General features: G+C 42.8%; 3 protein-coding genes across 5 annotated transcripts in view; 1 reads left to right on the top strand and 2 right to left on the bottom strand.

The window, feature by feature from the left end:
- The window catches only part of LOC125017331 (coiled-coil domain-containing protein 148-like), a 29222-nt gene extending 11713 nt beyond the window's left edge, over positions 1-17509 (top strand). For both annotated transcript variants that reach the window (XM_047600323.1, XM_047600324.1), the window contains 6 exons: positions 2951-3157; positions 11414-11554; positions 13056-13174; positions 15881-15998; positions 16171-16305; positions 16799-17509. In XM_047600323.1, coding sequence (XP_047456279.1) covers positions 2951-3157; positions 11414-11554; positions 13056-13174; positions 15881-15998; positions 16171-16305; positions 16799-16942 — 864 coding nt within the window. In that variant the 3' untranslated portion in view covers positions 16943-17509. The remainder of the gene's footprint in view (positions 1-2950; positions 3158-11413; positions 11555-13055; positions 13175-15880; positions 15999-16170; positions 16306-16798) is intronic.
- Positions 17108-19474, bottom strand: upp2 (uridine phosphorylase 2). The gene is made up of 7 exons (XM_047600325.1): positions 19251-19474; positions 18978-19092; positions 18722-18880; positions 18510-18624; positions 18224-18433; positions 17996-18142; positions 17108-17882 (listed from the first exon to the last, which is right to left on the bottom strand). The coding sequence occupies exons 1-7, from the start codon at positions 19301-19303 to the stop codon at positions 17743-17745; spliced, it is 939 nt and encodes a 312-aa protein (XP_047456281.1). The 5' UTR covers positions 19304-19474; the 3' UTR covers positions 17108-17742.
- Positions 19475-19930: 456 nt separating this feature from the next.
- On the bottom strand, positions 19931-24172 carry LOC125017333 (uncharacterized protein C7orf57-like). Of its 2 annotated transcripts, none has more exons than XM_047600327.1 (8): positions 23823-24172; positions 23548-23594; positions 23192-23359; positions 22992-23091; positions 22644-22764; positions 22262-22338; positions 20463-20555; positions 19931-20192 (listed from the first exon to the last, which is right to left on the bottom strand). In XM_047600327.1, exons 1-7 carry the CDS (start codon positions 23831-23833, stop codon positions 20471-20473), a joined length of 609 nt encoding a protein of 202 aa, XP_047456283.1. In that variant the 5' UTR covers positions 23834-24172; the 3' UTR covers positions 19931-20192; positions 20463-20470. The 2 variants fall into 2 exon arrangements, with proteins under 2 accessions (XP_047456283.1, XP_047456282.1); XM_047600326.1 differs by having other exon boundaries at positions 22644-22767; positions 23823-24170.
- Between the last annotated feature and the right edge of the window lie 1990 nt (positions 24173-26162).

Below are 26162 nucleotides of genomic sequence, written 5' to 3'. Positions count from 1 at the left end.
TTCCCTACCTTGATGCGCAAGGTTATGCTCTACCGCCCGCTCCAGGGCGGGGGGAGAGGCAACAGCACATGTGTAAAAAAAAAACGTGCACGCTCAAGGCATTTAACAGGGAAAATTAATCAACCAGACACAAGTCATGCACTCAGTCCGTTAGCTCTTGGCCTGGGAAAATGAACCTCAGCTTTTGAACTGCCGGTTTGAGAAGATTCGAAGACATGGCCTTGAACTTCTGTTGCACATTTGTTTCTCCTTGTTTTTAGGACTAATAACTACTCAGTTAACTGACAATTTCAGGGCAAAGCAGTAAAAAGGGAAATAATAGCTTAACCCTTACTTTGATTAATTTGGAAAATTTTTCTGTGAGAAATTATCTATTTTTGTCAACCTGACCAGTGCAACCACAGTTCGATGTGCTGACCAGTGAACACCTCTGACTGTTTGTGCATGGATCACGAACCAAATTTGTGCTGGGGTAAATCTCAACCATTACTGCCAATTACCCTTTTAGATTTTTCCACAACTGTCCTGTTATAAAAAACACACTCACACACACACACCTACACTGTCTCTTGCATGCACACATTTTCTATTAAGCCACAAACGTCTGCGCGAACCCATCCAGAAACCGTACCTACCCCCTCTCCTCTGTCAGAGGCAGACCTGCAGTGTGAGCCCCAGGCTCCCTGATCAATGTAGCGCGCTACCCTGAATCGAGCAGAGACACAGATAAGCCCGGACAATGATCTGCTCAGCACGCTGCAGGATGTGCCATGTCACCCACTGTGGACAATTCGCTCACGCCATTGCCTCGCATCACCATGACAACCGCCAGGCCCTTTCTCCTCCCTCACTGGCACCCAGAGACCTGTCCTCATATCAGTTCCAGCTGGGTGCTGCATTTAGAGCTGTTCATCGTTCATCCTCGGGCGTGGAGGGGGTGGGGGGGGGTTGCGGGGAGGAGAGACGTCTTTCTCCACACTCCCCTCCTCGGAGAGTCTTAAGAGTTGCCGTAGTTTTGACTCTACCTAATTCAGCTATTAGTCGTGATTAAGCTGGCTTCCGTGCGGTGGATAATCAGGGTGAACAATGGACCGGTTTGCGAACCCCCCTCGTGATTAGGAGCGTAAATGCTTTTCTGCTATCAGTGTTTGTAAAATGTAAACCTCGTGGTGTTATAGAGGCTTTCCTTTGGTGACAGCCTCCACTTAAATTACAGTGATTAGTATCTAATAAGCCCCAAAGATTGGTCCCCCAGTTGAACTAAGCTGTAGATTTATGACTGTATTATTAATAAAATGAAAACAATAATTGTTACTGGCAGCAGTGTGGTTTGTGTAAATATTTCACTTGCATTTGTTTTGGAAAAATAGAATCCCCATAGACATTTTAGATTCGATTATATTAGACAGATACTTTATTTTACAGAGGGAACAGGTTGCCCTTTAATTACAATTTAACAGTTTTTGGAGTCGGCCCCATAGCTCTTACCTGCGCTGATGTTGAGCATTGAAGGTCATTTCTGTCTGAGCTTTAATATTTTGATCACTTACCATTATGTACCACCTGCGAACAATCATTTCAGACCGGCGGGTTCATTTTCCATTGCCTTCGTCAGTCCTCTTTAGTTAGATGAAAGGTGTGAGGCAGAGGCTTTGTGCACTGTAACATTTTAAGAGCCTTGGTGATAAATCAGCTCCTATGTTCTCTGGAGTTTTTCATTTTTCTTTCTCTGATACTAAAGGAAAAAATATTCAAAGGAAAATAGGGCAAAGGCAGAGGGGCCTGTTAGTGATGCGGTCGGCCTGTTTAATCCCGAGATTAAACAAATGGCTTCTTGCAGCAGGTTGCCCGACGATGGCCAGCAAAGTGCCACTTTATATTGCCTCTACCTGTATGTGGATGTTGTTTTCGCTGACCTAAAGTGCAACCAGTATCTCAGCGTCACTTTCAGGTCGTGGTACTCCGGCTCGCATTGAGAGGACATCTCCCTCTGCTGGATGGGGCACTTTAGTGTCAATTATCCCAAAACAAGTAGGATGCTAACCAGGCAGAGTACCAGCAGAATTTTATAGTAACACACTCATAATGTGCTAATATTGGAAATTATTCAAACTCCTTCTTACTGTTTCCGACACTTTCTCCTCTTTGTGTTACTCTCTCCTCGCGGAGACGGCTCTGAGCTGAGCTAAGTGTTGAGACGCTTTAAAGCGTGCGCTGCAGACACAACATTCCCGCAAACACGCTGAGTGTATTTGCTAATGTGCACGCGCACGCCTGTGTGCAAAGAGACACAACCTGAGGCGTGGACCCCGTGCGTGCGCACGCCTGCAACCTTCGTGGTCACCAGCTCCTCCGAAAACGCAAGGAGGGCAAGGGCAGTGAAGGAGAGGACAAGGGAAGAATAAAGGCGCCTCTTTCTCAAGTTCCAAAGTTGTGCATTAATAAACAGGGTCCGCTCGACTGCCCCTGGCACTTCTGTTCCGATGGCAGGTCTGTCAGCTCACTCATTTTCAATAAAACCAGTCAGCCGTCTAATGCCTTCCCACCGTCAGTTAGCCGCTATTAGCCCATAGATGAATATCATTCCCTCTGTTCCAATGAAGCAGCCAAGTGGTGCAGCTTCTGTGTGCGCTGACACAATGATGAATAGCTACAGGCAGCCCTCACACAGAAAGGAATTTTATACACCAGCAGAGTTAGATCGGACACAGAGTTGTCCCCATGGTCCCGCTGCCATGATTGGAGATGGTGTATCGCGAAGGAGCGTCTTCAGATTTCTGTTAGCGCGCCATCCATCAGACGCGATGCATAATGCAGTAGTGATGCCACTTCACTCTCCTTCACCGTGTGCCTCATCAATGATATAGATAGATAGAGACTTTATTCATCCCGTGGGAATAAGTAATACATTCACTACATACGCCTTTGTCCGTTCTTGCTGATCTTCCAGATGGAGCATGAGCGTGTGTGGGACTTGCAGCGCTTCGCCCAGGCGCAGCAGAAAATATTGACCCAGCAGTGGCGGCGGGACCGGGACGAGCTGCTGGCCAAGGCCCTGGTCACCCTGCAGGAGGCAAACCATGCCCACCAGGAGGAGCTGGAGCTCCACAGAGACCGCCAGCACCAGCAGGACATCTGCTTGAGCCTCAGAGAGAAGGTGAGGGCCTGGCATTCTATCGCACAAGAAGTTGTTGCACGTTTTTGGAAGGTTGTCTACTTTGTGAGACATGTATGTTGCTCCAGCTCATGTTTAATCTGTGCTGGAAGTACATCCGTAGCTTTGATATTAGACGTGTTATAGTCTTCTTTTCTTCTTTACTGTTATTTATTAACATTGACAGATTTTACTCTTTCCCTTTCGAACCGTGAGACGTCTGGCTGTGATAGTCTGATGTGTCTGGATGCCTTCTTGTGTACAGTGCAGCCGCTGATGAGGCTGTACATTACGCCCGGCTGCCTGACAGCATCTCTCGCTTTTGCTGCCACTTGGGATGGGCTGTGAATGCAAACAAGCTAATAAGGATGGTCTTGCAAACACGATGTTGTTGTCTCCGAGGGCTGCTGGTTCACACAACAAACAAGTTACTCGTGTGAACGAATCCATGTGTTGTTGATTTAGTGCCATACAAATTGCATTTGCTTTGCCTGCGTGTTTTTTCTTTTCTTTTTTTTTTTCTTTTTTTCAAAAAAGGTGATTATGCCCTGGGGCTGGTTAGACACGCCGATGTATGAGGCAGGGCTGGTGTGGGCCAACGTCACTCAGTTTCATTTTGTCAAACAGTAGCTGTTTTGTTGTTTTGCAAACACAAAAATTATTACAGTTTATTTTTTGGGAATTTGTTGAAGCCTATATACAGCATAGGCTTTACATATTCCATTGACTGTCAGAAGCATCCGTAAACCAATGCCAAGTCAAGTATGGTGTGAGCAAACAAACCAGCATGCCTAAAGGAGGTATCTTTACTTGGGTTCCCATGTTGGGACAACGGGTAATTAATAACAACCTCCACCCCTCCTTAAACTCCTTGTTTTGTTCAATAGATGATTGAAGATGCCACTAAAGATGCCACCAGATCAAATCATTGAAATGTCTCTCGGAAAACAGGTTTTGCGAGCAATGTGGCGGCAAGAAACCATGGGATGTTAATGAAATTCAGCAAGTTGCAGCAGTTGTACACAAAAATTCCTTTGGCAGTGCAAAGTGGGTGGGAACTAATCTTTACTTCGAGGCCACATAATTGACAGCCAGTGGGAGAAACTGATGCAGTTGACTCGTGACCTAAACCCAAACGTTTGCCACAGGGGAAACACTGACTTCGTCTCCTACCACAACATTCATCATCCTAATAGCAGCCTTGGCGCGTTGGGTGAACCCAGATGGAGCGGCGGCATCGCTAACAGTATTTTCTTTTCGAACAGAAATGCAGTGACAGCAACAAGAGCTAGTTTTTGGTGATCGATATTGTGCAAGTTTGATCTTAGGAACTGCACTATACCTATCTTAGAACTAAAAAAATATAAAATGGGTGTTGGCAAGTTCAATCCATACACTAGTAATATTTTTATGTTCTGCTTGTTTTATGCAAAAGACATTTGAGGTTCCATATATACAAAAGGGTTACACAGGGTTCCCAGCCTGGAACAGCCACAAGTGGCCGACCTTTAGCCACAAAGCAACAAGCAAAGGGCTTTATATGTGAAAAGGGCTTTAGAATTATTATTATTTTTTTTACAGTTTTTTTACAGTTATCCTACATATACAATACTGTGCAGTCATTTTAGGCAGGTGTGAAAATATGCTGTAAAGAGTGTTAATAGTTTACTTTCATCAAATAGCAAAATACAGTGAATGAACAGAAGAGAAATCAAATCAACAATTGGTGGGACCACTCTTTGCCTTCAAGACAGCATCGATTCTTCTAGGTACTTGCACGCAGTTTTTGAAGGAACTGGGTAGGTTGTTCCAAACATCTTGGAGAACTAACCACAGATCTTCTGTGGATGTAGGCTTCCTCAAATCCGTCATTCCGTGATGTTGAGATCAGGGCTCTGTGGGGGCCATGCCATCACTTCCAGGACTTCTTATTCTTCTTTACTCTGAAGACAGTTCTTAATGACCATGGCTGTATGTTTGGGGTCTTGGTCCTGTTGTAGAATAAATTTGGGGCCAATCAAACGCCTCCCTGATGGTACTGATGATGGATAAGTATCTCCCTGTATTTCTCAGCATTGAGGACACCATTAATTCTGACCAAATCCCCAACTCCATTTGCAGAAATGGATCCCCAAACTTGCAAGGAACCTCCACCATGCTTCACTGTTGCCTGCAGACACTCCATATTGTAGCATTCTCCAGCCCTTCAGTGAACAAACTGCCTTCTGCTACAGCCAAATATTTCACAGTTTGACTCATCAGTTCCTATGTTTTTGTGCTTGGTTGAGCCTCTTGGCCTTGTTTCCATGTCAGAATGTCAGGGATGGATTTTTGGACGTAACTCTTCCATGAAGACCACTTCTGGTGTACCAAGGACCCACTGGTTTCTGCCAGTTCTGAACTGATGGACATGTTTTTCATCTGCTGCACTCCAAGTTCCTTGGTCGACCACTGCGTCAACGATCCTACAAAATCCCTGACGTTGTGCATGTCTACCTATAAGGACTGATACTGGTTTGAAGGCAAAGGGTAGTAACACCAAATATATATATATAAATTAGGTTAAATTAGGGTGTGTGTATATATATATATAAATTAGGGTCCCCTTAACTTTCTTTGCTTTTTTTAAACAGTATAACTCTTAAGCACCCGTGCACTGTGATTCACTTCATGGTACTTGACATCAAAAAGTGTCTTCCTAAACCTACAAAAACAAAAGCTGGAAATAAGTAATATTTTTTTCATGTGGTCTAGTATAAAGACTCACAGCCTGGACTTCAAAGAAGAGTGCGCTGTTCAAACGGACTACAGTCTTAGGTGCTGTTGTATGTAGTTCAAATGAAAATATTGTTTTTCCTCAATGTGCCATCGAGGTCACCAGGTGAGAACCGCTGACATACAATACAATTAAGTAAACCATAAATACGCCATAATTATCAATAACACAAAACAGAAGATTGAGTCTAACACCTAAAAAGACACACATTCCTACAGCTTCAAGCAAAGCAGTCAACAGCTTGCAGATCATCATCAGGTTTTTTTCCCTCCTATTATTATGCAGCTGATTCTTACATTTAATTGGACTGCTTTCACATTTATGCTTTGCTGTGTCATTTACAACTCAAGGGCAATTATCACTTTACATTCAGTTCTGGCAAGATGGAGCTACTTCAGACACAGCTGCAGTGACTGTGGCATAATAAAGTGGAGTAATATGAAAAACATTTTTTTTTCTTTTAACCGACAGAATAGATTATTCAAGACAAGCTCCTCTTTAAATGCATTTCTGAAAATAGCATGAGCCATTGAAATTCAGTGATTTAGATAAACCCGGGCTAAAACACAAATTACCCTCATCTAACACATTTCTGAGGTTTGTTTGTCGTGGCTCCCTTTAACAAAATAAAACCGCAGACATTTTCACCCGCGCGACGTATCCTCCTCCATGTGCCCGTGTTTTTGTGGAGGCTCAGATGGACGTCTGTTTGCATCCAATCTTTCTTTCCGCCGCCTTTATCATCGCGGCGCAGAGGCGCAGCGGCGAGACAAGATGGATTCTCCTCCCCGTCGCATCTGCTTCTTTAACGCTTTGGTTTCTGCAGCTGCTCCCTCTGATCCGAACAACTCTCCCGACTCTGCCGCGAGTCGGCCTTGTTGTGTTCAGTGTCCTGTGCAATGTAGCTTAGAAGAAGACTGCAGCTAGCTCGTCACCTACACAAGTATTAAAATGTGTATTTTATTGTTGTCCACATATCATTTTTATTTGTTCATCCTCATTTGTTAAAACTACGCTTGTATTGTAGATATAGGAGTTCTTGTACCCTTAATATTTGCAGCCAGAGGGGTAAGCTTGACTAATTTATTCAACTTAGTCATCTAAAAAAACGGAAATGTGGGGTAAGCTAATAGACACACGCAAAAATATTACAGGTTTATGCAAATAACCCTCCACATCCACATCGCCCTCCGTTGGTTCAGATGAGAGCACACGCAGGGCGATTTCTGGTCAGTGCTGGTCGGAGTCTGACCTCATTACAGGGAGAGGGGCCGACTGCTGGGGGAAGTGAGCCGAAATCGAGGGTAATTGATTTCAGAGTTAGCTCGTTCTCCTCGGTTTTGGAAAGGGCAAAGCTGTCACACGCCGCAGCTTCTTCCTCGTCTTCGTCTCGGGAAGTCAGAGATGACTGACGGGATTGTATTGTTTGGACGGAGATGACATTACTGATCACGAAGGAGTCGTTTCAGAGTGAGCTCCAGATGTGATTGAAATTGTTGCGTTCAAATGAAACGAAATGGATGATTGAGATAACTAGTTAACGCGCATCGTGAGACCTCGGCTTATTTTTCTTTCCGTTTTATCACGGGGAGGCAGGCTCATCATCAGCTGTTTGTTCTGCGCCATTCCTGCTGCTGTAATTAGCTGCCATTGTTCTTGGCGTCACTGTTCATTCGAGCCCTTTTATTCTCTTCTTGCTTTCATTTTACCTCCCACTTATATCTCACTCCCGGGCATCTTTGATGAGCGCTTGTGTTTTCCACATGAGGAAATAATGCCTGGAGGGGCGGCAGATAGCTGCGGCGCACTCAGGTGGGAAAAGGATGAGCAGGCCAGCAGGACAAGCCGCGCCACAATCGACAAAGGAAAGATTTTCATAAGAAGGGATGTTTTCTTTTATTGTAGATTTTTCATTTCCTCGTCTCCAGAGTAATTTGCGAAACAAACAACACAGTTACAGGTTTATTTATGGCCTGATTATCTGCAACCTGTAGCAGCAGAGTGTAGTAGAATATTCTCCAGGCACTCAGCGGAGCGTCAGTGTCTCTCACGTCCCTGGTTGGACAGTGCGTGGGCCACGCAGTCTTTTCCGCTGACAACTCTCTGAGGAGTTAATTGCTCATTTGTGTATAATCTTTCCCCTGCAATGTAATGTATCTGTTATGGACCTCAGGGAAACTGCGCTGGCTGTGGATACACAGCAATAACTGCACGGATCATTTTCCCCCGTTTCATAATGGACGCCGGTTCTTGTCGGTTTAAATTTTCTATAAATCTCGTGTATCATTAATGTCACTCAGTGGCTCCTCACACGGAGGGGCAGTGCGAGTCTCTGCCTCGTTCGGGTGATTTGTAGTTTTGCATTTAATCTGTTTCGCTCATCTGTCATATATCTAAGGTTTGCCATTAAATGACCAGCGATGGAAAGTTAAGATGGCTTCTACAACGCCCCCTGACAGAAGACATTTAACCGTACAGTGATGTTAACAAAGGCTTCCAGCTGGCTGCAGTGTGCAGATAAAAAAAAGGACTATCATTCTTTTGTTATTCTGACATATCTACAGTCTTTTTTTTGTGTGCTACCATGAAAAAGGATGGTGTCCCATTTCCCTTTGAATTTTCAGAAAATGAGACTGCGGTGACAAACGACTGTAGACCGTACATAATGACCATTCTTCTCCCTTTGTGCTTCCCAAAATGCCTCTTCATCTCTGCCTAAACAAGAAATCACACACAATCCATTCAGACATCGTGGATCTTGGAAGTTTTAAAGATAGATTTCAGATTGTTTTGTCATTATGTGTGACCTCAGGCGGCAAATGAACTCAAGGCCGTGGAAAAACAAAACAAAACAGCATTATCTGTCACATGGTGGTATGTATCTAAAAAACATGCATCATCTGTCATCAATATGCTCAATATAATCATCTCTAATGGATTATTATATGTGTTATATTTATGTGATTGTTTTTCTCTCCGCAAATCGAAAGGGGCATCTCTAATGTGATATTATAGCTTTTTATGATAGACTGAAAAATTCACGAGGAACACTTGCCAGTGGCCAATATAGATATAAAAATGATTTGTGCACAGTTTTGTTTTTGAAATGTGGGTTATTATGAAACTTTTTTTTTTTTTTCCAATTTCGTGAGATGGCAGTAAATATTTACACATATACAGCAGCCACCGGAAATCTCCTTAATATGGACAGTTAAAAGTGTGTGCACAAAAAAAGAAAAAAAACTATATAACATTTCAGTTGAGTGATCTGAAACTTATCAGATATCAGATATAGCACCCAAAAGCAAGACTAATATATTTATGTTTTTCTTTCATTAACTTTATGTCCTTTTTCTAAGGTTGGTAATAAAGTAATATTGCAAGAAAAGGTCCTCAACAAAGGAGCTTTAAATGTACCACTTACTGAAATTTATTTAACTGTACACTAGAAGTAAATCCAACACTTAGAATCCACAATCACAAATATTCATCTATTTATTTCAAATATGTGCAACAGTAGATACCTGACAAAAACATACCTAACTGGTGGATGCTAATATTTCACCTTGGGATTGAATAGGCTCTTGGCCTGACAGAGTCAGCGTGTAATATGCAGCCTCGTGATTGGCTACTGTGTACAGGAAGCTGAGATTGACAGGTCTGGGCTAGTGTGGCGTGAAACAGTGCGCTGATGAGACAGCTCCTTTATTGCTGAAGGAGTGAAGTTCTGCCTCTATTTATCACTTTACTAAATTATGTTGGATTCATGTTAATGTGGATTTGAAAAAAATAAAATAAAATAAAAAAAATGTTTAAAAAATGTCTAATCAACCAAACATTTTGCGTCCCTCCTGCAGTGCCTCTGTGGACCCCCTAGGGGTCACAGACCCCCTGTTGAATACCTGTATTAGACTAATACAATATACTTCTACCACATACAAATTATCTTAGCAGATTTAAGTGTGAAGTATTTTACATAAGTACAGTTTTAAGATGCTTTTTCCTTGTAAAAAGTAAAAATGTACTTTGTATTCTGTTCCACAGCTTTAGTTACCTTAAGTTGAGGATTTCAATATACTTCTAAACTTCTCACATGGTTTAATTTCAGTAAACGTTCCAATGATACGGTGTTTCAAAGTTTAGAGAAAAAAAAACAGCAACTGAAAACACATTTTCAGATCTTTGCTTTTTTTTCTTCTTCATCTTCACCCTCCCATTAATCATCTCACCCTCCCATGATGCATCTGCTGCCTCTGCAAATATATCTCTTTATAAAGTAGTTCAAATTAGCTACAGCAGTAACACGCTGTTTACAATACTGATGTATCAGTATCAATTTCCGATCTACCAGTACATTTATCATTTGTTTACTGCTACTGTTACTAGTACTTAAGTAATTATAATTCTGCTATTTGGTACTCAGGTAAATGATCTCAAGACTTACACCTCAGGCTAACACACAGTTAAAAAGAAGGAAAAGGACGTGTGGACAGGTTAAATAAAAAAAAAAAAAAAAGAAGCTAAATATTGACTAGAATGCTGCCACCATCTTATTATTCACTTTCTGTCACTGCTCAGGAATGTCCTTCAGGATATGAAAATTACATATTGAACCAAGTTCCCGGACAACTAAGCCAATAAATGTCTACATAAAGAAGTATCATGTCGTACCTCCGGTCGCAGCGCTGTTAAATGGAACTGGATTAGAGCGCTGGGCTGTTTTAAGCCTCAAACGCGCAGCTGCTGCTTTTTTCTTTTTTCTTTTTTTTCTTTCTTTCTTTTTTTCTTCTCAGGCAGACATCAAGTATGATTGGCTTGATGATACTGCCGGTGCTAATGTGTGTGTGACCGTGTTAATTTGCGGTTTATTCCTTTGGGGATCCCTAAGCTCTCCTCTGATAGATCTGTAAATCCATCTGCCCGCTCGGAATGCAACACTTCAATACCCGGCATGCCGCAGAGGGGCTGCTGCATAACGAACCTGTCACTCACTACCCAGCAAATGACGGACTGTGTGTGTGTGTGTGTGTGTGTGTGTGTGTGTGTGGGAAAAGTTTTATCTGCTTTTATATAGAGTTTCTAACTGGGTGAGGGAAGATTTAATTTTTTTATAGATATTAGGACCATTTTGGATCGTGTTTTGTCGAGGTCTTGTAGCTCCGTCTTTAGCAATAACCAGCTTTTTAGCGAGTGAGACGTGCGTACGTTCAAAGATTCCAACTTGTTTTGAATTGCACCTCCAAACAAAGGCAGCCCCACTCGCTTGAGTAGTTTTTATTTATCACGAGTCTCAAGCACAAGGGTTTTCTTTATGATTCAGTGCACTCACGGTTCTAGGGGTGATCTCAGACAAAGACGCGTCTTTGGCAGCCGGTATTCTCCCCATGAGTGTTTCTTTCAGAGAAGCTGCTGATGGACAGTAATCTCTTTTTTTGTCCCCCCCCCCTCCCCCTCCCCGTGTGTATTTGCATGCGTGTTTGTAGCTGCAGCAGTGGCGGGCCCAGCAGGAGGAGGTCGCCAAGCTGGAGGCAGCCATCGCAGCCAGGCAACAAGAGGAGGAAGAGGCGAGGTTAAAGAGGGAGCAGGAGAAGGAGGCCGCCGTCAGGTCGCAGCAGAAAGAAAAAGTAAACACTTCACACCCGCTGCAGTGGTGGTGTTAGTTACTTCCTTGTTAATGACGAGACTTGCCTTGTCCCCACGCTTAAATCTGCGTTTCATTAATCTTTGTGATTCACTTCCTTGGATCTTATGGTTTCTGCGTGTTACCAGAGAGGAAATAGTCTCACACACACGCTCTGGTGTGAGAAATCGTCATGCGAACATATATTATCACACACATATTCATTCTACATGATAGATGGTCATTTTTCCTGCGCTTCAAAGATCATCGCTTTTCTTGTGCATGCAGGGTTCATTGTCTGAAAAATGACTAAGAATGAACGTGCTTCATTATCATGCAGCCTGCCTGCACTCGAGACGCACACGGCCTCCTCACAATGGAGAGAACTTGATGTATCTGAAACCAGGAGGTGACCACATGGGCGGTGATTGACTGCGTATTTTCACAGACTGCAGGTCTAGAGGGGGTTAGGTTGATTGGAAGGTTTGGGGTGTCCCAAATTTTGCCTTAAATTAAAAATAATAATAATACTAAGGCTAAGGCTAAATTTAAGTCCAACCATTCAGCACGTACTGATTTCAGTGAAAAGAAGATCATCTTAAAACCCTTTGGTGTGTGCACATGGTTTCTCAAGGAAATACTCGATTGCTTTCTAATGGAACAGTTTTGCACTACATCCCCCTTTATGACCGTTATAACGGTCAGTTTATGTTGAAACAGCGTAATATGATGTACAGTTCAATAGCAACAACCCCAGTTGAATCACAAGTGAATCAGCAGCTGAGCAGAGTTATTTTGAGCAAATGCTGAATACCATAACCTTCATGAAGCGGAGATTTACTGCGGGGCTGTTATATCAGAATCCACTCCTTTTCGCTAGTGTACTTAATGTACTGGCAAGTGAGTGCATGTGGTTTAATGCCAACAACGAAGCTGTTATTTGTTATAGGGGGCTATTGGGGCTGTCGCTTTCAACGCTTTTAAAGTAAGTTTTTGAGTTAATTAAAAACATAATGTCCTTTCGGATTTAATGAAGTTTAAGTTTCTTACTATGTGAGTTACGGAGTCTGAAGGATTTTAATGTGGACTCACGTGGATATCAGAGAGAAAGCCAGCGCTGCCACAGTTTGAGTGCATTTGAGTGTATAGATAGATGATTTATTTTAGTTATTGAGCTCACAGGTACAACAACCCAGTGTGTGTCGCGCTGTTTAATTAACTCTCTCCTCAGGGTTCTGCTAGGAGATACGGGCAGCCTGAGACACCCTGATTAATGAGAACATTTAGGCCTCATTGGATTCCATATCGTTTAGCACAATAGTATTGCAGACATTGAAATATCATCTCATTCTCTCTATTTACACTTATCTGATTCCCGCGCTGTCTCAATCAATAGGACATGATGATCCTGGGAGTTCTGCGGGACCCTGCTTGTGCGGCTGCAGTTCTTGTTGACTTTTTATTCTTTGTTGTTGTTTTTTTGTTATTTTTTTTTTCTGCCCCAGGTCAGGCAGTTTTATTTAAAGCAGCAGAAGAGGAGGGAGCTGCTGGCGCAGAGGGATCAGGAGAGACTCGCTAATCTGAGGAGCGTCATGGAAGAACAGGCAAGGCGAGATAAACAGAGGTGAGTCTTGCACCACGGTGCCTGGGTGAATCAATTCAAAAGACAATCCTGAAACCCTCCGAAAATAATGACTGTCCACGCAACCTGTATTCACCTTTTTGCTTCTGGGCTTAGAATCACAGGACGGGTCAAACATTCAGAGGCTAGGTCTGTTTTAGCATTTTTATTCATTTTAAAACATCGCGTTTAATCCTGGAGGATATCAGCTAAGCATTGTGGGTGAAAAGTTGAATCTCTAAAACGTGTCCCTGAGCTTCAGAATATCTCGGCGTTTGGCTCGTTCCCCCGTTTGATTTTACGACATCAGCACTCGAGCTGCATGTTTGTGCAAAGCCATGATAACCCATCTTATCCCAGCGCGATCGGACCACGTCCCAAAGAGCCTCCCGTTACGTCTGAGATGCTTGGTTTGCTCAGGTGACTGTGAAGGAAAGTCCATGACGATTAGCGCTGCTGGGTTTCTTTCAAAGCTTTAGGTGTGCTCGGGTTCATCATTCTGCCCGGTGTACGGATCCTTCTTCACAGAGATATAAACCAGAGAGAGTACCCTGGATCTGAAGAATGGAGTGGTGCATCATTTTCCAAATCAGAGTAGTAAAATGCCACTAGAATGTTTCACTGTGGATGTGATATACTGCATATCAGTTTCTACCCTGCATGCACATTTCCTTCGTGTGAAATGCTGGAATGTCTTAGCATGGCCTGAAAACGTAGTCTCGTTTCCCTTCAGTGGTTCAGAGACCCTCCTTTGAGAACTCTCAAAGACATCTTTCATTTTTTTCAATGCTTTTTCTAATTGGAGTCTCGCGTTCTTTGACCTATTCTGTGCCTGCGATGATGTATCAATCTTAACATATAGTAGGCATCACAGATCACTGCTGATTTCACCGCCTTTAAAATCAGAATAAAAATGAAAATGCTAGAAAATGTGACATCGATGCAACAGTACAGCTATTTGTTACTACTTTTCTCCAAAACCTGCAACATCGCCACGGGCAACACAAGGTATATTTTGTATCAACTATGAACCCTGTTAAACCTACGAAGCCCTTGCATTATGTGCATTGAGAATACTCCACAACCCCCCACTAGGGGTCCCCATATCAGAACTGTATATTAGAGAGGGGCGCCATGTTTGCTACAGTGGGGGGAAGATTCTGCATTGTAACCCTATGGGGCAGATGTGCTACGTTGAAATAAATGTCTTATTTTCACCATTACCGGGCCAATAAATGTTATTGCCAACGTCTGTCAATATGTAAAAGGCCCTCGCTTCAACAACCCGGCGTCTACTTACTTTAAATATCTTAAATGAGCCTGTAAAATGCTTTGTAGCCCAATCACCTCATCGGTTTCGGAGCAATGTTCACCTTCCCCTCAGTCTCCTGTGTTCATCCATTCATCCAAAGTTACGTGTCAGTTATATTTGTCTATCTACATGGACATAAATTACATGCACACGTGAGGTTCACAGTATAAATGACGGTAGCTGCTATTTTCCCAAGCCTTTAGTCTAGATAACTAGCTAGCATAAGGCTAGCATAAGGCTAACATAAGGCTTGGTTATCTTCAAACTTCATTCATACAAAATTAATTTGTAAAGCGGTGTTGGGGGTTTTTGAGATCAAGGTATACATTAATGATGGTATGACTTCACTTTTCCTGTAGAAGAATCTTAACAAACATCAAAAGAGAGAAAATGACATTTATCTCACACAATAGGGAGAAATCAGTTGACATCCAGTTCTTCCTTTTAATCTTCTGCTCCCATAACTTTCTTGCGTTTTTGTTCACTGGGAAACGGTAAAGTTTCACCCATGTTTTCCCGATCCTGTGGCATATTTTAACTTTTAATCCAATTTTATTCTCTGTTATTGCAACTTCTCTATGGGTGAATATTGATTAGATGTAGCTAACATGGACGCCCGTGAAACACGTGACCAGCTCAGAACCAATCAGCATAGAGGGTTAGCTCAGATGGTCCGTTCCCTAGTTGGCCACACTCTGTTATATACAGCTCTGAGACATATTACTGTACTTTGGACTGGCGACGGTCAGTAAGATTTGTTTGGACGCTTGTTAACAGAGCCAGTGCATCAGGACTGCATATGTAAAGATATTAACCAAGTGAGCGCACTTGAGTTGGCGGGCAGCCATGCAAGCTGCCTGAGAAGTGTAGGTGGTTTTTCATTATCAAACCAGAGATCAGCTCTGCTCCACTAACCACCATCCAGCGGCTCCTCTTAGAGCGAGGTCCAACCGAGACTACGCCAAATCACAGTCACCAGTGCTGGTGGGAGGCGCAACCCATTTCTTCTTCTCCCTTCAACCGGAAACATTATGTTTAGATGTTATTGCTTTTGAAAAAGAGAGGCATCTACCTTCGAAAACATTTCCCGCTCCGTGTGATTTCCATAGTATTTCTGTGAGCTCGGGCGCACAATAGCAGTAATGCTGTATAATGGTGTTGACTGCGGCTGTGAGGATAAACTCAGGCAGGAATGAGAAAGGGAATCGCGGGGTGCTGAGAAAGAGATAAAAACAGTTGATAGGAGAGGAGCGGCACTCTGGCAGCTCCATAAAACCCTCCGCAGCCCGGAGACATGCTGCGTCAGGAGCGATGGGCAATGTAAACTGTGGCAGCGGCCGCGGAGGAGAAGGGTTGTTTAGGTCTGATGTCGGTGCAACCTTTTCTGCTCCCTTCAGGGTGCAGTTTCGGGCAGAGGCGCTGCAGCAGAGGAGGATGGAGAGAGAGGCGCGGGAGCTGGAGCGGCAGAGAGAAGAACAAGAGAGACAGAACCGTCTGGAAGCCCTCAGAAACCAGGTGGATCATTATCTGGTCTCGACACTTTCAACCACTCGGATTCGTTCCGATTGTTTGAATTGCCCACAAACTCCGCGTCTGAATAAAGGCGCCACTGCCACCTTATGGCGGCAAGTCAGAACACAAGTGTCTTTTATCAATATATTAAATGTATTTTTCTCACTTATCTTAGGTTGAGGTGGTGGCAGAGGCGGACCCAGAGAGGATGATGGGAGATACGGAGGCTTGGAGGAGTCGACACTCGAATGTGAAGGAGTTTGAGCTCCACAGGCCTCTCTACAGCATTAACACATACACAGACACGCAGGTGAGGCGCGATAGCGAAAGCGCCACAGATGCGTGACCATTTGCCCTAATCTCCTTATCTGTGCTTGCTTTATTTTGACCTCTTTCCCTGATTTCATTGATTACAGCCAGTTGTTTAGGTTTTGTTTCATGTCGGGTGAGACTGACCCGTGAGCCGTGCGGCGGAGGAAAATTATGCAACACGACTGTCTGGTCATGAGGACAATATTTGGCCTCATGTCAGCACGCGGCCTTGACCTCAAGGCCGTCAAGTCAGTCAATGAACCGCAGAGGCTTTTGTTGTTACTGCGGAGAGCAAGTTAGGATTTGCTCGTTTTGTAACACAGGAAATGATTGTCCAACTTTGATGATCTTCTCCCAGTGATTAACCTTCATGTTTTAAATGTGCTGAGGAAACTTGAAACCAAAGAATGGGAACACAGTATTAGCAGTAAAAACTATTTTTACAGCTGTTTCAAACTCGAATACTGTTTTTTTTTTCCACTGTTTTCCAGATTGTGTCTGATCCGAGAGTGCAAGTCGAGCAGGCGCTACGGGAGGCTGGTCTGCACCAGAGCCGGTACGCCAAAGATGTTCTGTCTGTCATCAAGCCTCCCAAGCCACCACGCCGGGACACAACCTCCGTCCTTAAATTCTGACCAAGGTTTCTGTTTTTGGGTCTTATTATGAAGTGTAGCCGACTCTCATTATTGCATGGAGCATTACATAAGATAGATACATGATATAGTTCATATGTAAGAATTGTGCTGTTTGCTGTAACAGCTGCTGAACGACAACACCGACCACCAAGTGACACCGTGCAGTAAGTTTTAATGGCTTTTAATGTGGACGTATGCTGCGTCATGAGCAATACAGTATACATACAGTGATGATAAATACAGCAAAAATACTGACATGGATGTGGAGATTTAATTGGCTGAAGCTATTAGATGTGCATTCAGTGCCGATATACATTTTCGGGGGGTCTACTCCGTCTTCCCGTATTATAAAAGAAGGGAATAATGATGGCTTTTCGTCTAAAAAGCATCTAAGGCGTGAAATTAGAGGCCGCTGATCGACTGCAAATCGCCTCCATTAGAATAATAATTCCGATTTAAGTGTGTTTTTTTTCTTCCTTCTAACGTCCCCCGTGGATTTAAAATAATACACTGATGATTTTCTGGAAGCCTCAGCAGAGATAAATGAGTAAATCTACTTTCAGCACATTTTTTTTTGGGAGATTTTCTGCTTTCTCACACACACTCATCAAAGTGTTAAACATGTAAAGATACAGCGCACGCTCGCACAAATATACACACGTATATAAATATATGCTTAATATATTAGCTTCATCAAAGATGAACATTTTAAATAAGTGTCTAATACACATATTAACAGGTTGAATTGAACAGGTATTTTACACATTAGCTATGTACAATGCCTCGAGGCGGCTGGGCTGTTAGATCTGCCCCAGGCGTTTCTTGATGAAGTGGGACACCAGGACTTGAGGTCTCTGCTGGTACTCCACCAGGACATCGTGAGGGGAGGAGATCTGGTCTCCCTCGAAGCGGTTCAGCAGCGTAACACAGACCACAGCCGCTGGAGAGAAAAGAGGGATTACCAGTGATAATATAGCTCATACAGTCAGTGCAAACAAGACACAACTATTCCCCAGGTCGTTATTGGGCTAATCGAAGGTATCAGCGACGCACCTTTGAGGCAACAGACGCGGCACATGGCGGCAAATACTGTGGACTCCATCTCGATATTCCTCACTCCGGCCTCGTAGGCTTTCCTCAGGTACTCCTGCTTTTCCTCGGGAGAGAAGGAGCAGAGAGCTCCGTCCAGTCGGCCCTGACCTGCAGAAGCACGGCACAAGATTTCGTCAGTGGCGAACGGAAGTGCACGACGGATGCGCAAATGCGTTATTTCAGCCGCACCTTCGTAGAAGTCATGGGTGCACATGGTGTTTCCGATCACCGTCGGGATGTTCTGGAGCTCGGAGGAGCACTGCAGGAGCTCAGCGGCCACGCCCTCGTCCAGCTCGGTGCTCCTGGTGACGACCTTGCCCAGGACCACCTGTTCGAACTGAGGCCGGAAAGAGTGGTCCACCGCCTTTTCTGTGACCACCACCGTCCCCGGAGCCAGACCTAGAGACGCCACCGCACCGTTAACACAGCGTTCCTCAAGCGGGTCCACCGGGTGTGCGAAACAACGTGCTCTCACCGATTCCGCCGGACGTCCCCAGGCGAAACAGGACCACGTCGCGGCAGTGGGCGTGGTGCAGCAGTTTGATGAGCTCGTGCAGCATGATGGAGATGGACGGGACGCCCATGCCGTGCTGTGAAACACAGCAGAGATGGATTGTTATTTTTAAAAAAATCGTCCCAACTATATTTCCAGTGTGTGTGTGTGTGTGTGTGTTATGGAATACTTACACTTACGGAGAGCACCGGCCCCACTTTGTACATGCAGTAGCGGTCAGTTCCCTCACAGATGTCTCTAATTTCCTCTGGGTTTCCAGTCATCTTCAGCTCCTGGTGGATGAACTGGGCGAAAGCCTTCATTCGGTTCGCGCTGCCACCGACACACACAAACTATTGGGAACAGAGACAGACAGAGGATTATTAAATTGAAGTTTTCAATCTTTTAGAAAAAAAAAAAGTATCTTTGATAAGGCCTCATTCCACAAACCTTAATATCTCCAAACATTTCTGGGAGGTTGTGAGTCTTGGTGCCCAAGCTGAAGTGGTAAAGAATGTCCTCTTCCATGGTTTCCAAGTAGGGGTTTTTCACTTGGACCTGTTGCCTAAAAGCATTTTTATTGTATTTTAATACATGAATAGGAGTCAGTCCAAAGCGCAGAAGAAGTATATGTTCTCAAACACAATCACATAAGGTTACATAAGGTGTTGAGGAGCAACAAGAAAAAGAAACATCAGTTATAAAAAGCTTCCAAATACTCACTTGAGATACTCATTGTTGTCCTTCCCCGCACATTTCACGAGAAACGACGTCATGACTGCTTCAGGATCAAAACTTAAAATGCCTTCAAAAGTTGCCGTAAAAACTCCCAAGTACTCGACACAGCAGGTTTTCAGATACGATTTGCATCCGACAGCGGAGCTGATATAGCGCTGATCACCGACCTCGCACCCGATTGGCTCCAGGAAGAGGAGTTACAAAAACGTCCTACCCAAACACGGCCAGCTCAGTCACATGCACTTTGTTTTTGGAGTCTGTTCACGTAATAAAGGCGCAATGCATTTTCAAAAAAGAAAGTCAACAATGAAAAACAAAACAAAAACAAACATTTGCATGTGGTAAACGTGGGAGTAGGAGCCAATATGAGGCCAGTAAATAACATGTTGTGACATCGTCTGAGGAACAGTGAGATAACCTGAGACCACAGCGCAACGAACCGGCAGATCAAAACACTGACACACATCCAACTCAAAGAATAACGGTCAGAAAGGCTGTTTGTTAACTGTTAAATGATTTATCTCTTACCGGTACTTAACAGTACTTTTAATGTGTTTCAGGATATAGACCGTTATTTTATTAATATTACGATAGTGAGCTACAAATTATTCCCATTTAAATTTAAGTATGTGAGAGCAAATAGTAAAAAAAAAGTTCATGAAACATTTAGAAACATTAAAAATTTATTTGAATCATCAAACTGACATTTACAGAGTTAAAGACACAGAAATGAACTAAACTCAGGTGTTAACAGCGTGTGCCTTTCTTTTTTTTATTTTTTTTATTTTACCATTAAGGAAGCAGTAACAGGAACAATAAATACTTCAATTCAGCAAAGCAAAACCTTTTCAAACAAATAAAATGTCTGACATAGCAGAGCAAAGAGGGCCAACTGTTCCTTTTGGTCCATCCCGGCACCGTCCCGGTCTGTTATACAAGAGCACAAGTCATTACAGTAATCACATAATTCACCGATATCTTTATATTAAACTGTCAGGGAGCCTTGTAAATTCTTCACATCTCATTCTTGTCGCCATCATTTTATGCAGCGGCCTCATAAAATCAATACACAGCTCAACAGCTTGCCTTCATTTCCTTTTTATCGGGCAAGAAGGACGTTCATAAAGGACGATAAAAAAAATTAAATGGTTTATAGTGACACGGTTAAGGCCCTAACTCAAGTGGTGCTCTACTCACTCGAGGCGTCACTGCACCGGTCCGTTGTCATCTGCGTAACCGAAGCTCAGCAGCTTAGACATGTCAACGGGGGCCGGTTTCTTGTCGAATACTCTGCAGGAACAAACATGTATTAAATGGAACGCGTTGAATGTAAAATTTTACCACTGGATCACCCAGACAGTGGAGACGGTTTAAACATTAAACATGGACCCTAGCCTAACACTGTTGGACAAACTCTTGGCTATTTATTACTTAAAGTAGTATTTCAATGAACCGCCCACAGTCTAGATCTGGCAATTTTTTTACTGTCGGGCGGTCACGCTTTCTAGACTCTTCTGTTCTCATTCACCCACCTCCTCCAAGACCGTGCGGCTGACACAATATTCTTGAGCTAATAACGTGATTAGTTCTGGAAATAATCCCACCACACCTGTAGGTTTTCACGCCTCAGCAAATAGGATTTGCATCTCTACCCGACATGCTCTGTGTCCGTGATGTTTACTGTTTCGTTTCTGTCCCGCCGCGTGTACTCGATGACATTTTCCCAAAGGTTCAGGGAAAAACACACAGCTCCGATCAGCTGTGAGCCAAGGCAAATAAATGATATTCACATTTGTCCAGAAGCTGCTGGTCCTCGTGCCACTTTGATAGACCTGCGTCTGAGGCCTGCACGTTTCTGCTATGTCATCACAGCACGACCACTAAAATGTAAAGCCCTCTTAAACTTCTAAATGTTTATCGTGCATTTACAACTTGTGTTTATGTTTTGCTTATGTTTTGTGACGGCTACAAAATTGCACGGTTGGGAGATTCAGTTGGCAAAAAATGTAACCTTGCTCGTTGTGAAATCGTTTACAATCAACATGGCAAACAGCTCCTGGAACATGTTCCCCTTTTTCCCTAAAACATGAGTCAAGCCACTTTTACCACTTCAACCTGGGTTTTTATCGGCCCGGCTTCGATGTGAACAGGAATGCCGCGTCGACCCAGACGTTACGCTCTGATGCTGATGTATCTGAACATTACATTCTGGCCCGACAGACTGTATCGTTGTAGAAGCTTCAGCTCAAACACAGAGCAGAAAGTTTTGGTCTACTCCCATAAAGACCGAACTCTGAAGGGCAGAGATTTTTGTCAATTTTTTCAATCAAACAAATCAAAAAATACATGTGCGATTGTGTTTATATTCAGCTTGTATAGCGAAATCCCACTTTTTTTTTTTTTTAAAGATCATGGCAGCGCACTGGGAAGTGCGAACGGCGAGCTGCTCTGGATCCGAGGAGAAGAGGAGATTCGGCGGCAGATATCGGACACTGTGTAGGACACAGTTTTATTCAAATATCAGCGGTCTTCTGAAAGAGCGGGGGCTGGACCAGTCCATTCTTCAGGTCATCAACAAACTGAAAACGTTACAACGACCGCACATTCTGGCCCAACTCACTAGGATCGTTAGGATCCCACACTACAGGAAGCATGTAGAAAATATGTAAATGTACAACTGGACACCTGACGTTTGTTTTTAGTTTTTACTTTACGAACGTTTAAACTTTATGATGCCACCTCATAACTATCTGGTACTCAAATATACTCCTCAAATACTACATTACACACAAAGACTTACTGGGTGTATAATAATAGTACAAAAAAATAAAAAAAAAATAGTGCAACTTGCAAATGTGAACTTCAATAACCATGTTACCATCTGAGTTACTTTCAAGCAAACTAAGATGGTTACTGAGGGCTGTGAAAACTGGCACCCCAATACTAAATCTAGCATGGAACAATAGCACCATCTTGTGACCATTCTGTGAACTCACGTTCTCCTGTATTTGGTGTGAAACGGACTGGATGCCTGGATTTTCTCCGGCTCGTCGCAATGGCCCTGGACGTCATCCTGAACACAAAAGAGCACAAAACAAAGTCACAGCGTGTGGTGGTTATTTGGTGAATTACATTTTTTTTGGTGTCTTGGCAACTTGGTTCATTGTGAGTTTAAGCCTTAGACAATCAAGAACCTGAACCACAAAGATCAGATCTGCCTGACCCAGTAACAACGACGATAAACAATCCTTTGTCTTCAATCACGGCATCATAACAGAATCAAACAACACAGAAAAGAAAATGATCAAATAAATACTTATTGTGGTCCCTTGTGTGGCCAAATTGCTTTCTAAATGACTCGAGCATTTTGTTGTTTACCTTCTCTTTTCCATTGCCGCCGCTGTTGTCCCTCTCCCAGGTTGACATATTGTCTGTCCCAAAGGGAGCCTCTAATGGTTGAAAAGCTCCAGGGTTTTGCTTCTCTTCGCTGTTAATTAGGCTGCTGGAAAAAAGAACACACAATATATCTCGAACAGATAAAGAAAAATAAGCAGTAAAAATGAGGACTATGGAGACATAAATGGTGTGGTACTACAGTAACAGATTTGTGTACAAGTATTATGCCATGTTACTTATTCTTGCACTTCTATGTCGATGTGTTTCAGTAATTGTTTCGGTAACAGATCTGTGACCACATGATACTAAAAAGGCAACTGTTACACATACTTTGGTGTGTTGGCGTCTCCTAATTCAGTGCAGAACCAGTTTGGGGCTTTGTATGAACTCGGTTTAGAGGTGAACGATTCTTCCTCATGCCAGAGAAGTCCTGTTGAACAGAGGTGAAAAACAGAGAAACATGGATGTTGGCAGCAGGCATCAACCAGCCGGAGGACACGTGCAGGCACAAGAAAGCAGTATGACTCTACCCCTGTGACCTCCTTGTTTTGCGAGTTTGATGTAGTCAGAATCACTGTCTAGGACTCCGGCCCTTCGACCCCGGGCCTTGTCTTCACTGAGAGACATGATGGTTGGGGACAGTCCAGGGATCTGGGAGATGTGGCCATCTACGGCCTGGTACCCCGTTTTGACGCCTCCTAGGATTTGATAGAGACACAAGAACCGAGTAAAAAGGGGGAAAAAACATCACTTGATTCAAGCTACATCATCCCATGCACTAACAGCACACTTGTGATGGGGATCAGTGATAGCTGGGTTGGGTCCTCTTACCACGGCTCTACGGTTAAGGTAAGTTAGCTAAGTTAGCATAAATAGTTGTACTTGCCAGTTTTGGGTGATGAAACATCGTCACTCGTGAGAACTGAAGAATTTCTGGCAGAAATGAGAACAAAACTCCGGTAAACTCTCCGACAACGTAGCTTGCACAAGCTAACACTGTCATTAGCATCAAGGCAAAGTTTGCAAGCTTCATTTATTCAAGCCTTGAATTCATCCAAGATTATAAGCAACTGGTAAAACACGGACGTACAGGATAACAGTTTCAGCACGACAGAGTTCATGCAAATTTTTTTATTTTTATTTTACCGCTATTTAACTTACTCTGGATTCATTGTGGAACTTGAAGCGGAGCAAGGAGGAGCTGTTGTTGTGCGTGAAGAGCCGACTCTGTTGTGAAGTTATGACGGCGTTTCCACGGCAACGGCTTTCCCTGAACGTCCCGGGAGTGCAGCTGGTGTTCACGTGGGAAGTAACAAAGTACAAGTACTTCATTACTGTGCTTAAGTAGATCGTTCGGGCATCTCTTGGATATTTATTTTTTCTGACGACTTTTTACCTGCACTCCCCACATTTGTACTTTCTGCTCGTAAAAGCAGGCTCGTTGTTCTTTTTAATCTCTACGGATGACATAATGCAAAAGACGTGACATGACCGGACATGACCAGAGCACTGGACCAAAGAGGGAGGAAGAAGAAGGAGGAGGAGGAGAGGTATAGTTGTTGAGAGGACTTTCAAAAGCGTGGAGGAAGGACGTGAACCAGGGCGATGCTTCAGAAGATTTGGAAAAGCAAGACATTTCCCATCCTTATTTAAGAGAACTGTAGTCTGCTCCTAGAATAATTCAGAGCGAATGCGTTGTATCTCGTGCCAACCTAAAACCCACGAGGTTCTGGCGTTCAAGAGAGTTAAAAGAAAGCTGTTGAAAATGATCCAGATGCTCATGAAAGACCTCTAGTCAGTTCAGTCTACATTATTCTGTCAGGACTTTTTTTCATTTTGCATAATTATTAACGAAAGTATTGTTTCATTAATGGCCCAAAAAATACTTTTTACTTAAGTATATTTCAGAGTTTGTACTTTTTACTTTTAGTTGAATCAGTACTTTTACCAGACTATTTACACAAGTATGCATACTTTTACTTAAGTACAGAATGTGAATACTTTTGCACCTCTGGTGCTGCCTTTACGTCTGAGTTATAGTAATTTACTTAATTAGTAAACCCCCACTATAAGAGTCTATAAGCCTGTGCGTATAAGTATAAAGTAGCTTTTTACTTAAGTATATTTCAGACTTTGTACTTTTTTACTTTTAGTTGAATCAGTACTTTTACCACAGTATTTACACAAGTATCCATATTTTTACTTAAGTACAGAATGTGAATACTTTTGCCACCTCTGGTGCTGCCTTTATGTCTGAGTTATAGTAACTTACTTAATTAGTAAACCCCCACTATAAGAGTCTATAAGCCTGTGTGTATAAGTATAAAGTAGCATAAAGCTCAAAGTAGAGTAGCCCATGAACTAATATGCTAATGCGCTACATTCATGGGCATATTTGAAGAGTTGGAATGTTGTTAATACAAATTGAAGTGTCTCGTTTATTTTAGAGCTATTTGACAAAAACAATATTTGAATTTATTACAAATAAATAATTGTGTGTTGTCTATGGTCCATTCTGCTCTTTGGTTGTTGCCAGAATACGTCCATAATTAACTTCTTCTTCTTCATAGTTATGCTCACTTGTTATGTGAATAACAAGTTATGTGTCTGTGTATAGGACTGTGTATAGGACTAAATTCAAAGTTTTGTATCCATAAGCAATAGTTTGCTTTTTAAATTCAATAAAGTAATCCTTCAAACTTTCTAAGAATGGCCTTGATGAAATTTAACACGTGTCCGTCTTTCGTCACACTTTTTTCATACCTATAATTTCTGTGGGCTTCGCTGCGTCCAAATGTTTTAACCATGGATTTAACCCTACTCTCCCCGAATGCTGAGAAATCATGCGCAGAGCAGCCCAAACACAGAGGCTCTTTAACAAAAAAAAAAAAAAAAAAAAAAATCCAGGGCTGTCAAGCTCATCAGAGAGAACAAGCCAGTGACCGGGAATGTAGGCCTTTTCTTCAGCATAAAAGCACCGATTTGCTTGTGCAGTTCACAGATTAATTCCGGTCACTTTAATAATATGTGAACGGTCTTTGGATGTTGTCCAAATTGTTTTGATTTAAGTCTTCCACTGGACTAAATGTGTAAGTCTATGTGTCCATATGTATGTGTATGTTCAGGGACCGACAAGGGCCTCCATTTTATCACCTGGTTAATAAATGTTTCAAGACATTATTCATTCATTATAGATAATAATTACACATTGCACTCAGTATATTTCTTAGTTTGTGTGTGTTATTTGGACAATAGGCCTATTGCTATTTTATTGGTAGTGTGACAAGAGTGGCTGAGTAGCTCAGCATGTGCAGCTGGGACCCTTTAGTGGCTAAATTTAGCCATTCCACCTTAACCAGCTGGCCTACGACATTATTTTGTTTCTTACATATCTAAAACTAAAAGAAAAGTGTGTTGAAAATGTTACAAAGTGCACATATTTAAATAAAGTATCTGAAATTTGATTACGGTTTGCATTACAGGGTTGTGGTCTTCGATGCA

Source organism: Mugil cephalus, chromosome 12, assembly GCF_022458985.1.
Source record: "Mugil cephalus isolate CIBA_MC_2020 chromosome 12, CIBA_Mcephalus_1.1, whole genome shotgun sequence".
In the NCBI taxonomy this organism is placed as follows: domain Eukaryota; kingdom Metazoa; phylum Chordata; class Actinopteri; order Mugiliformes; family Mugilidae; genus Mugil; species Mugil cephalus.
This window is presented reverse-complemented; position numbering and strand designations above follow the sequence as displayed.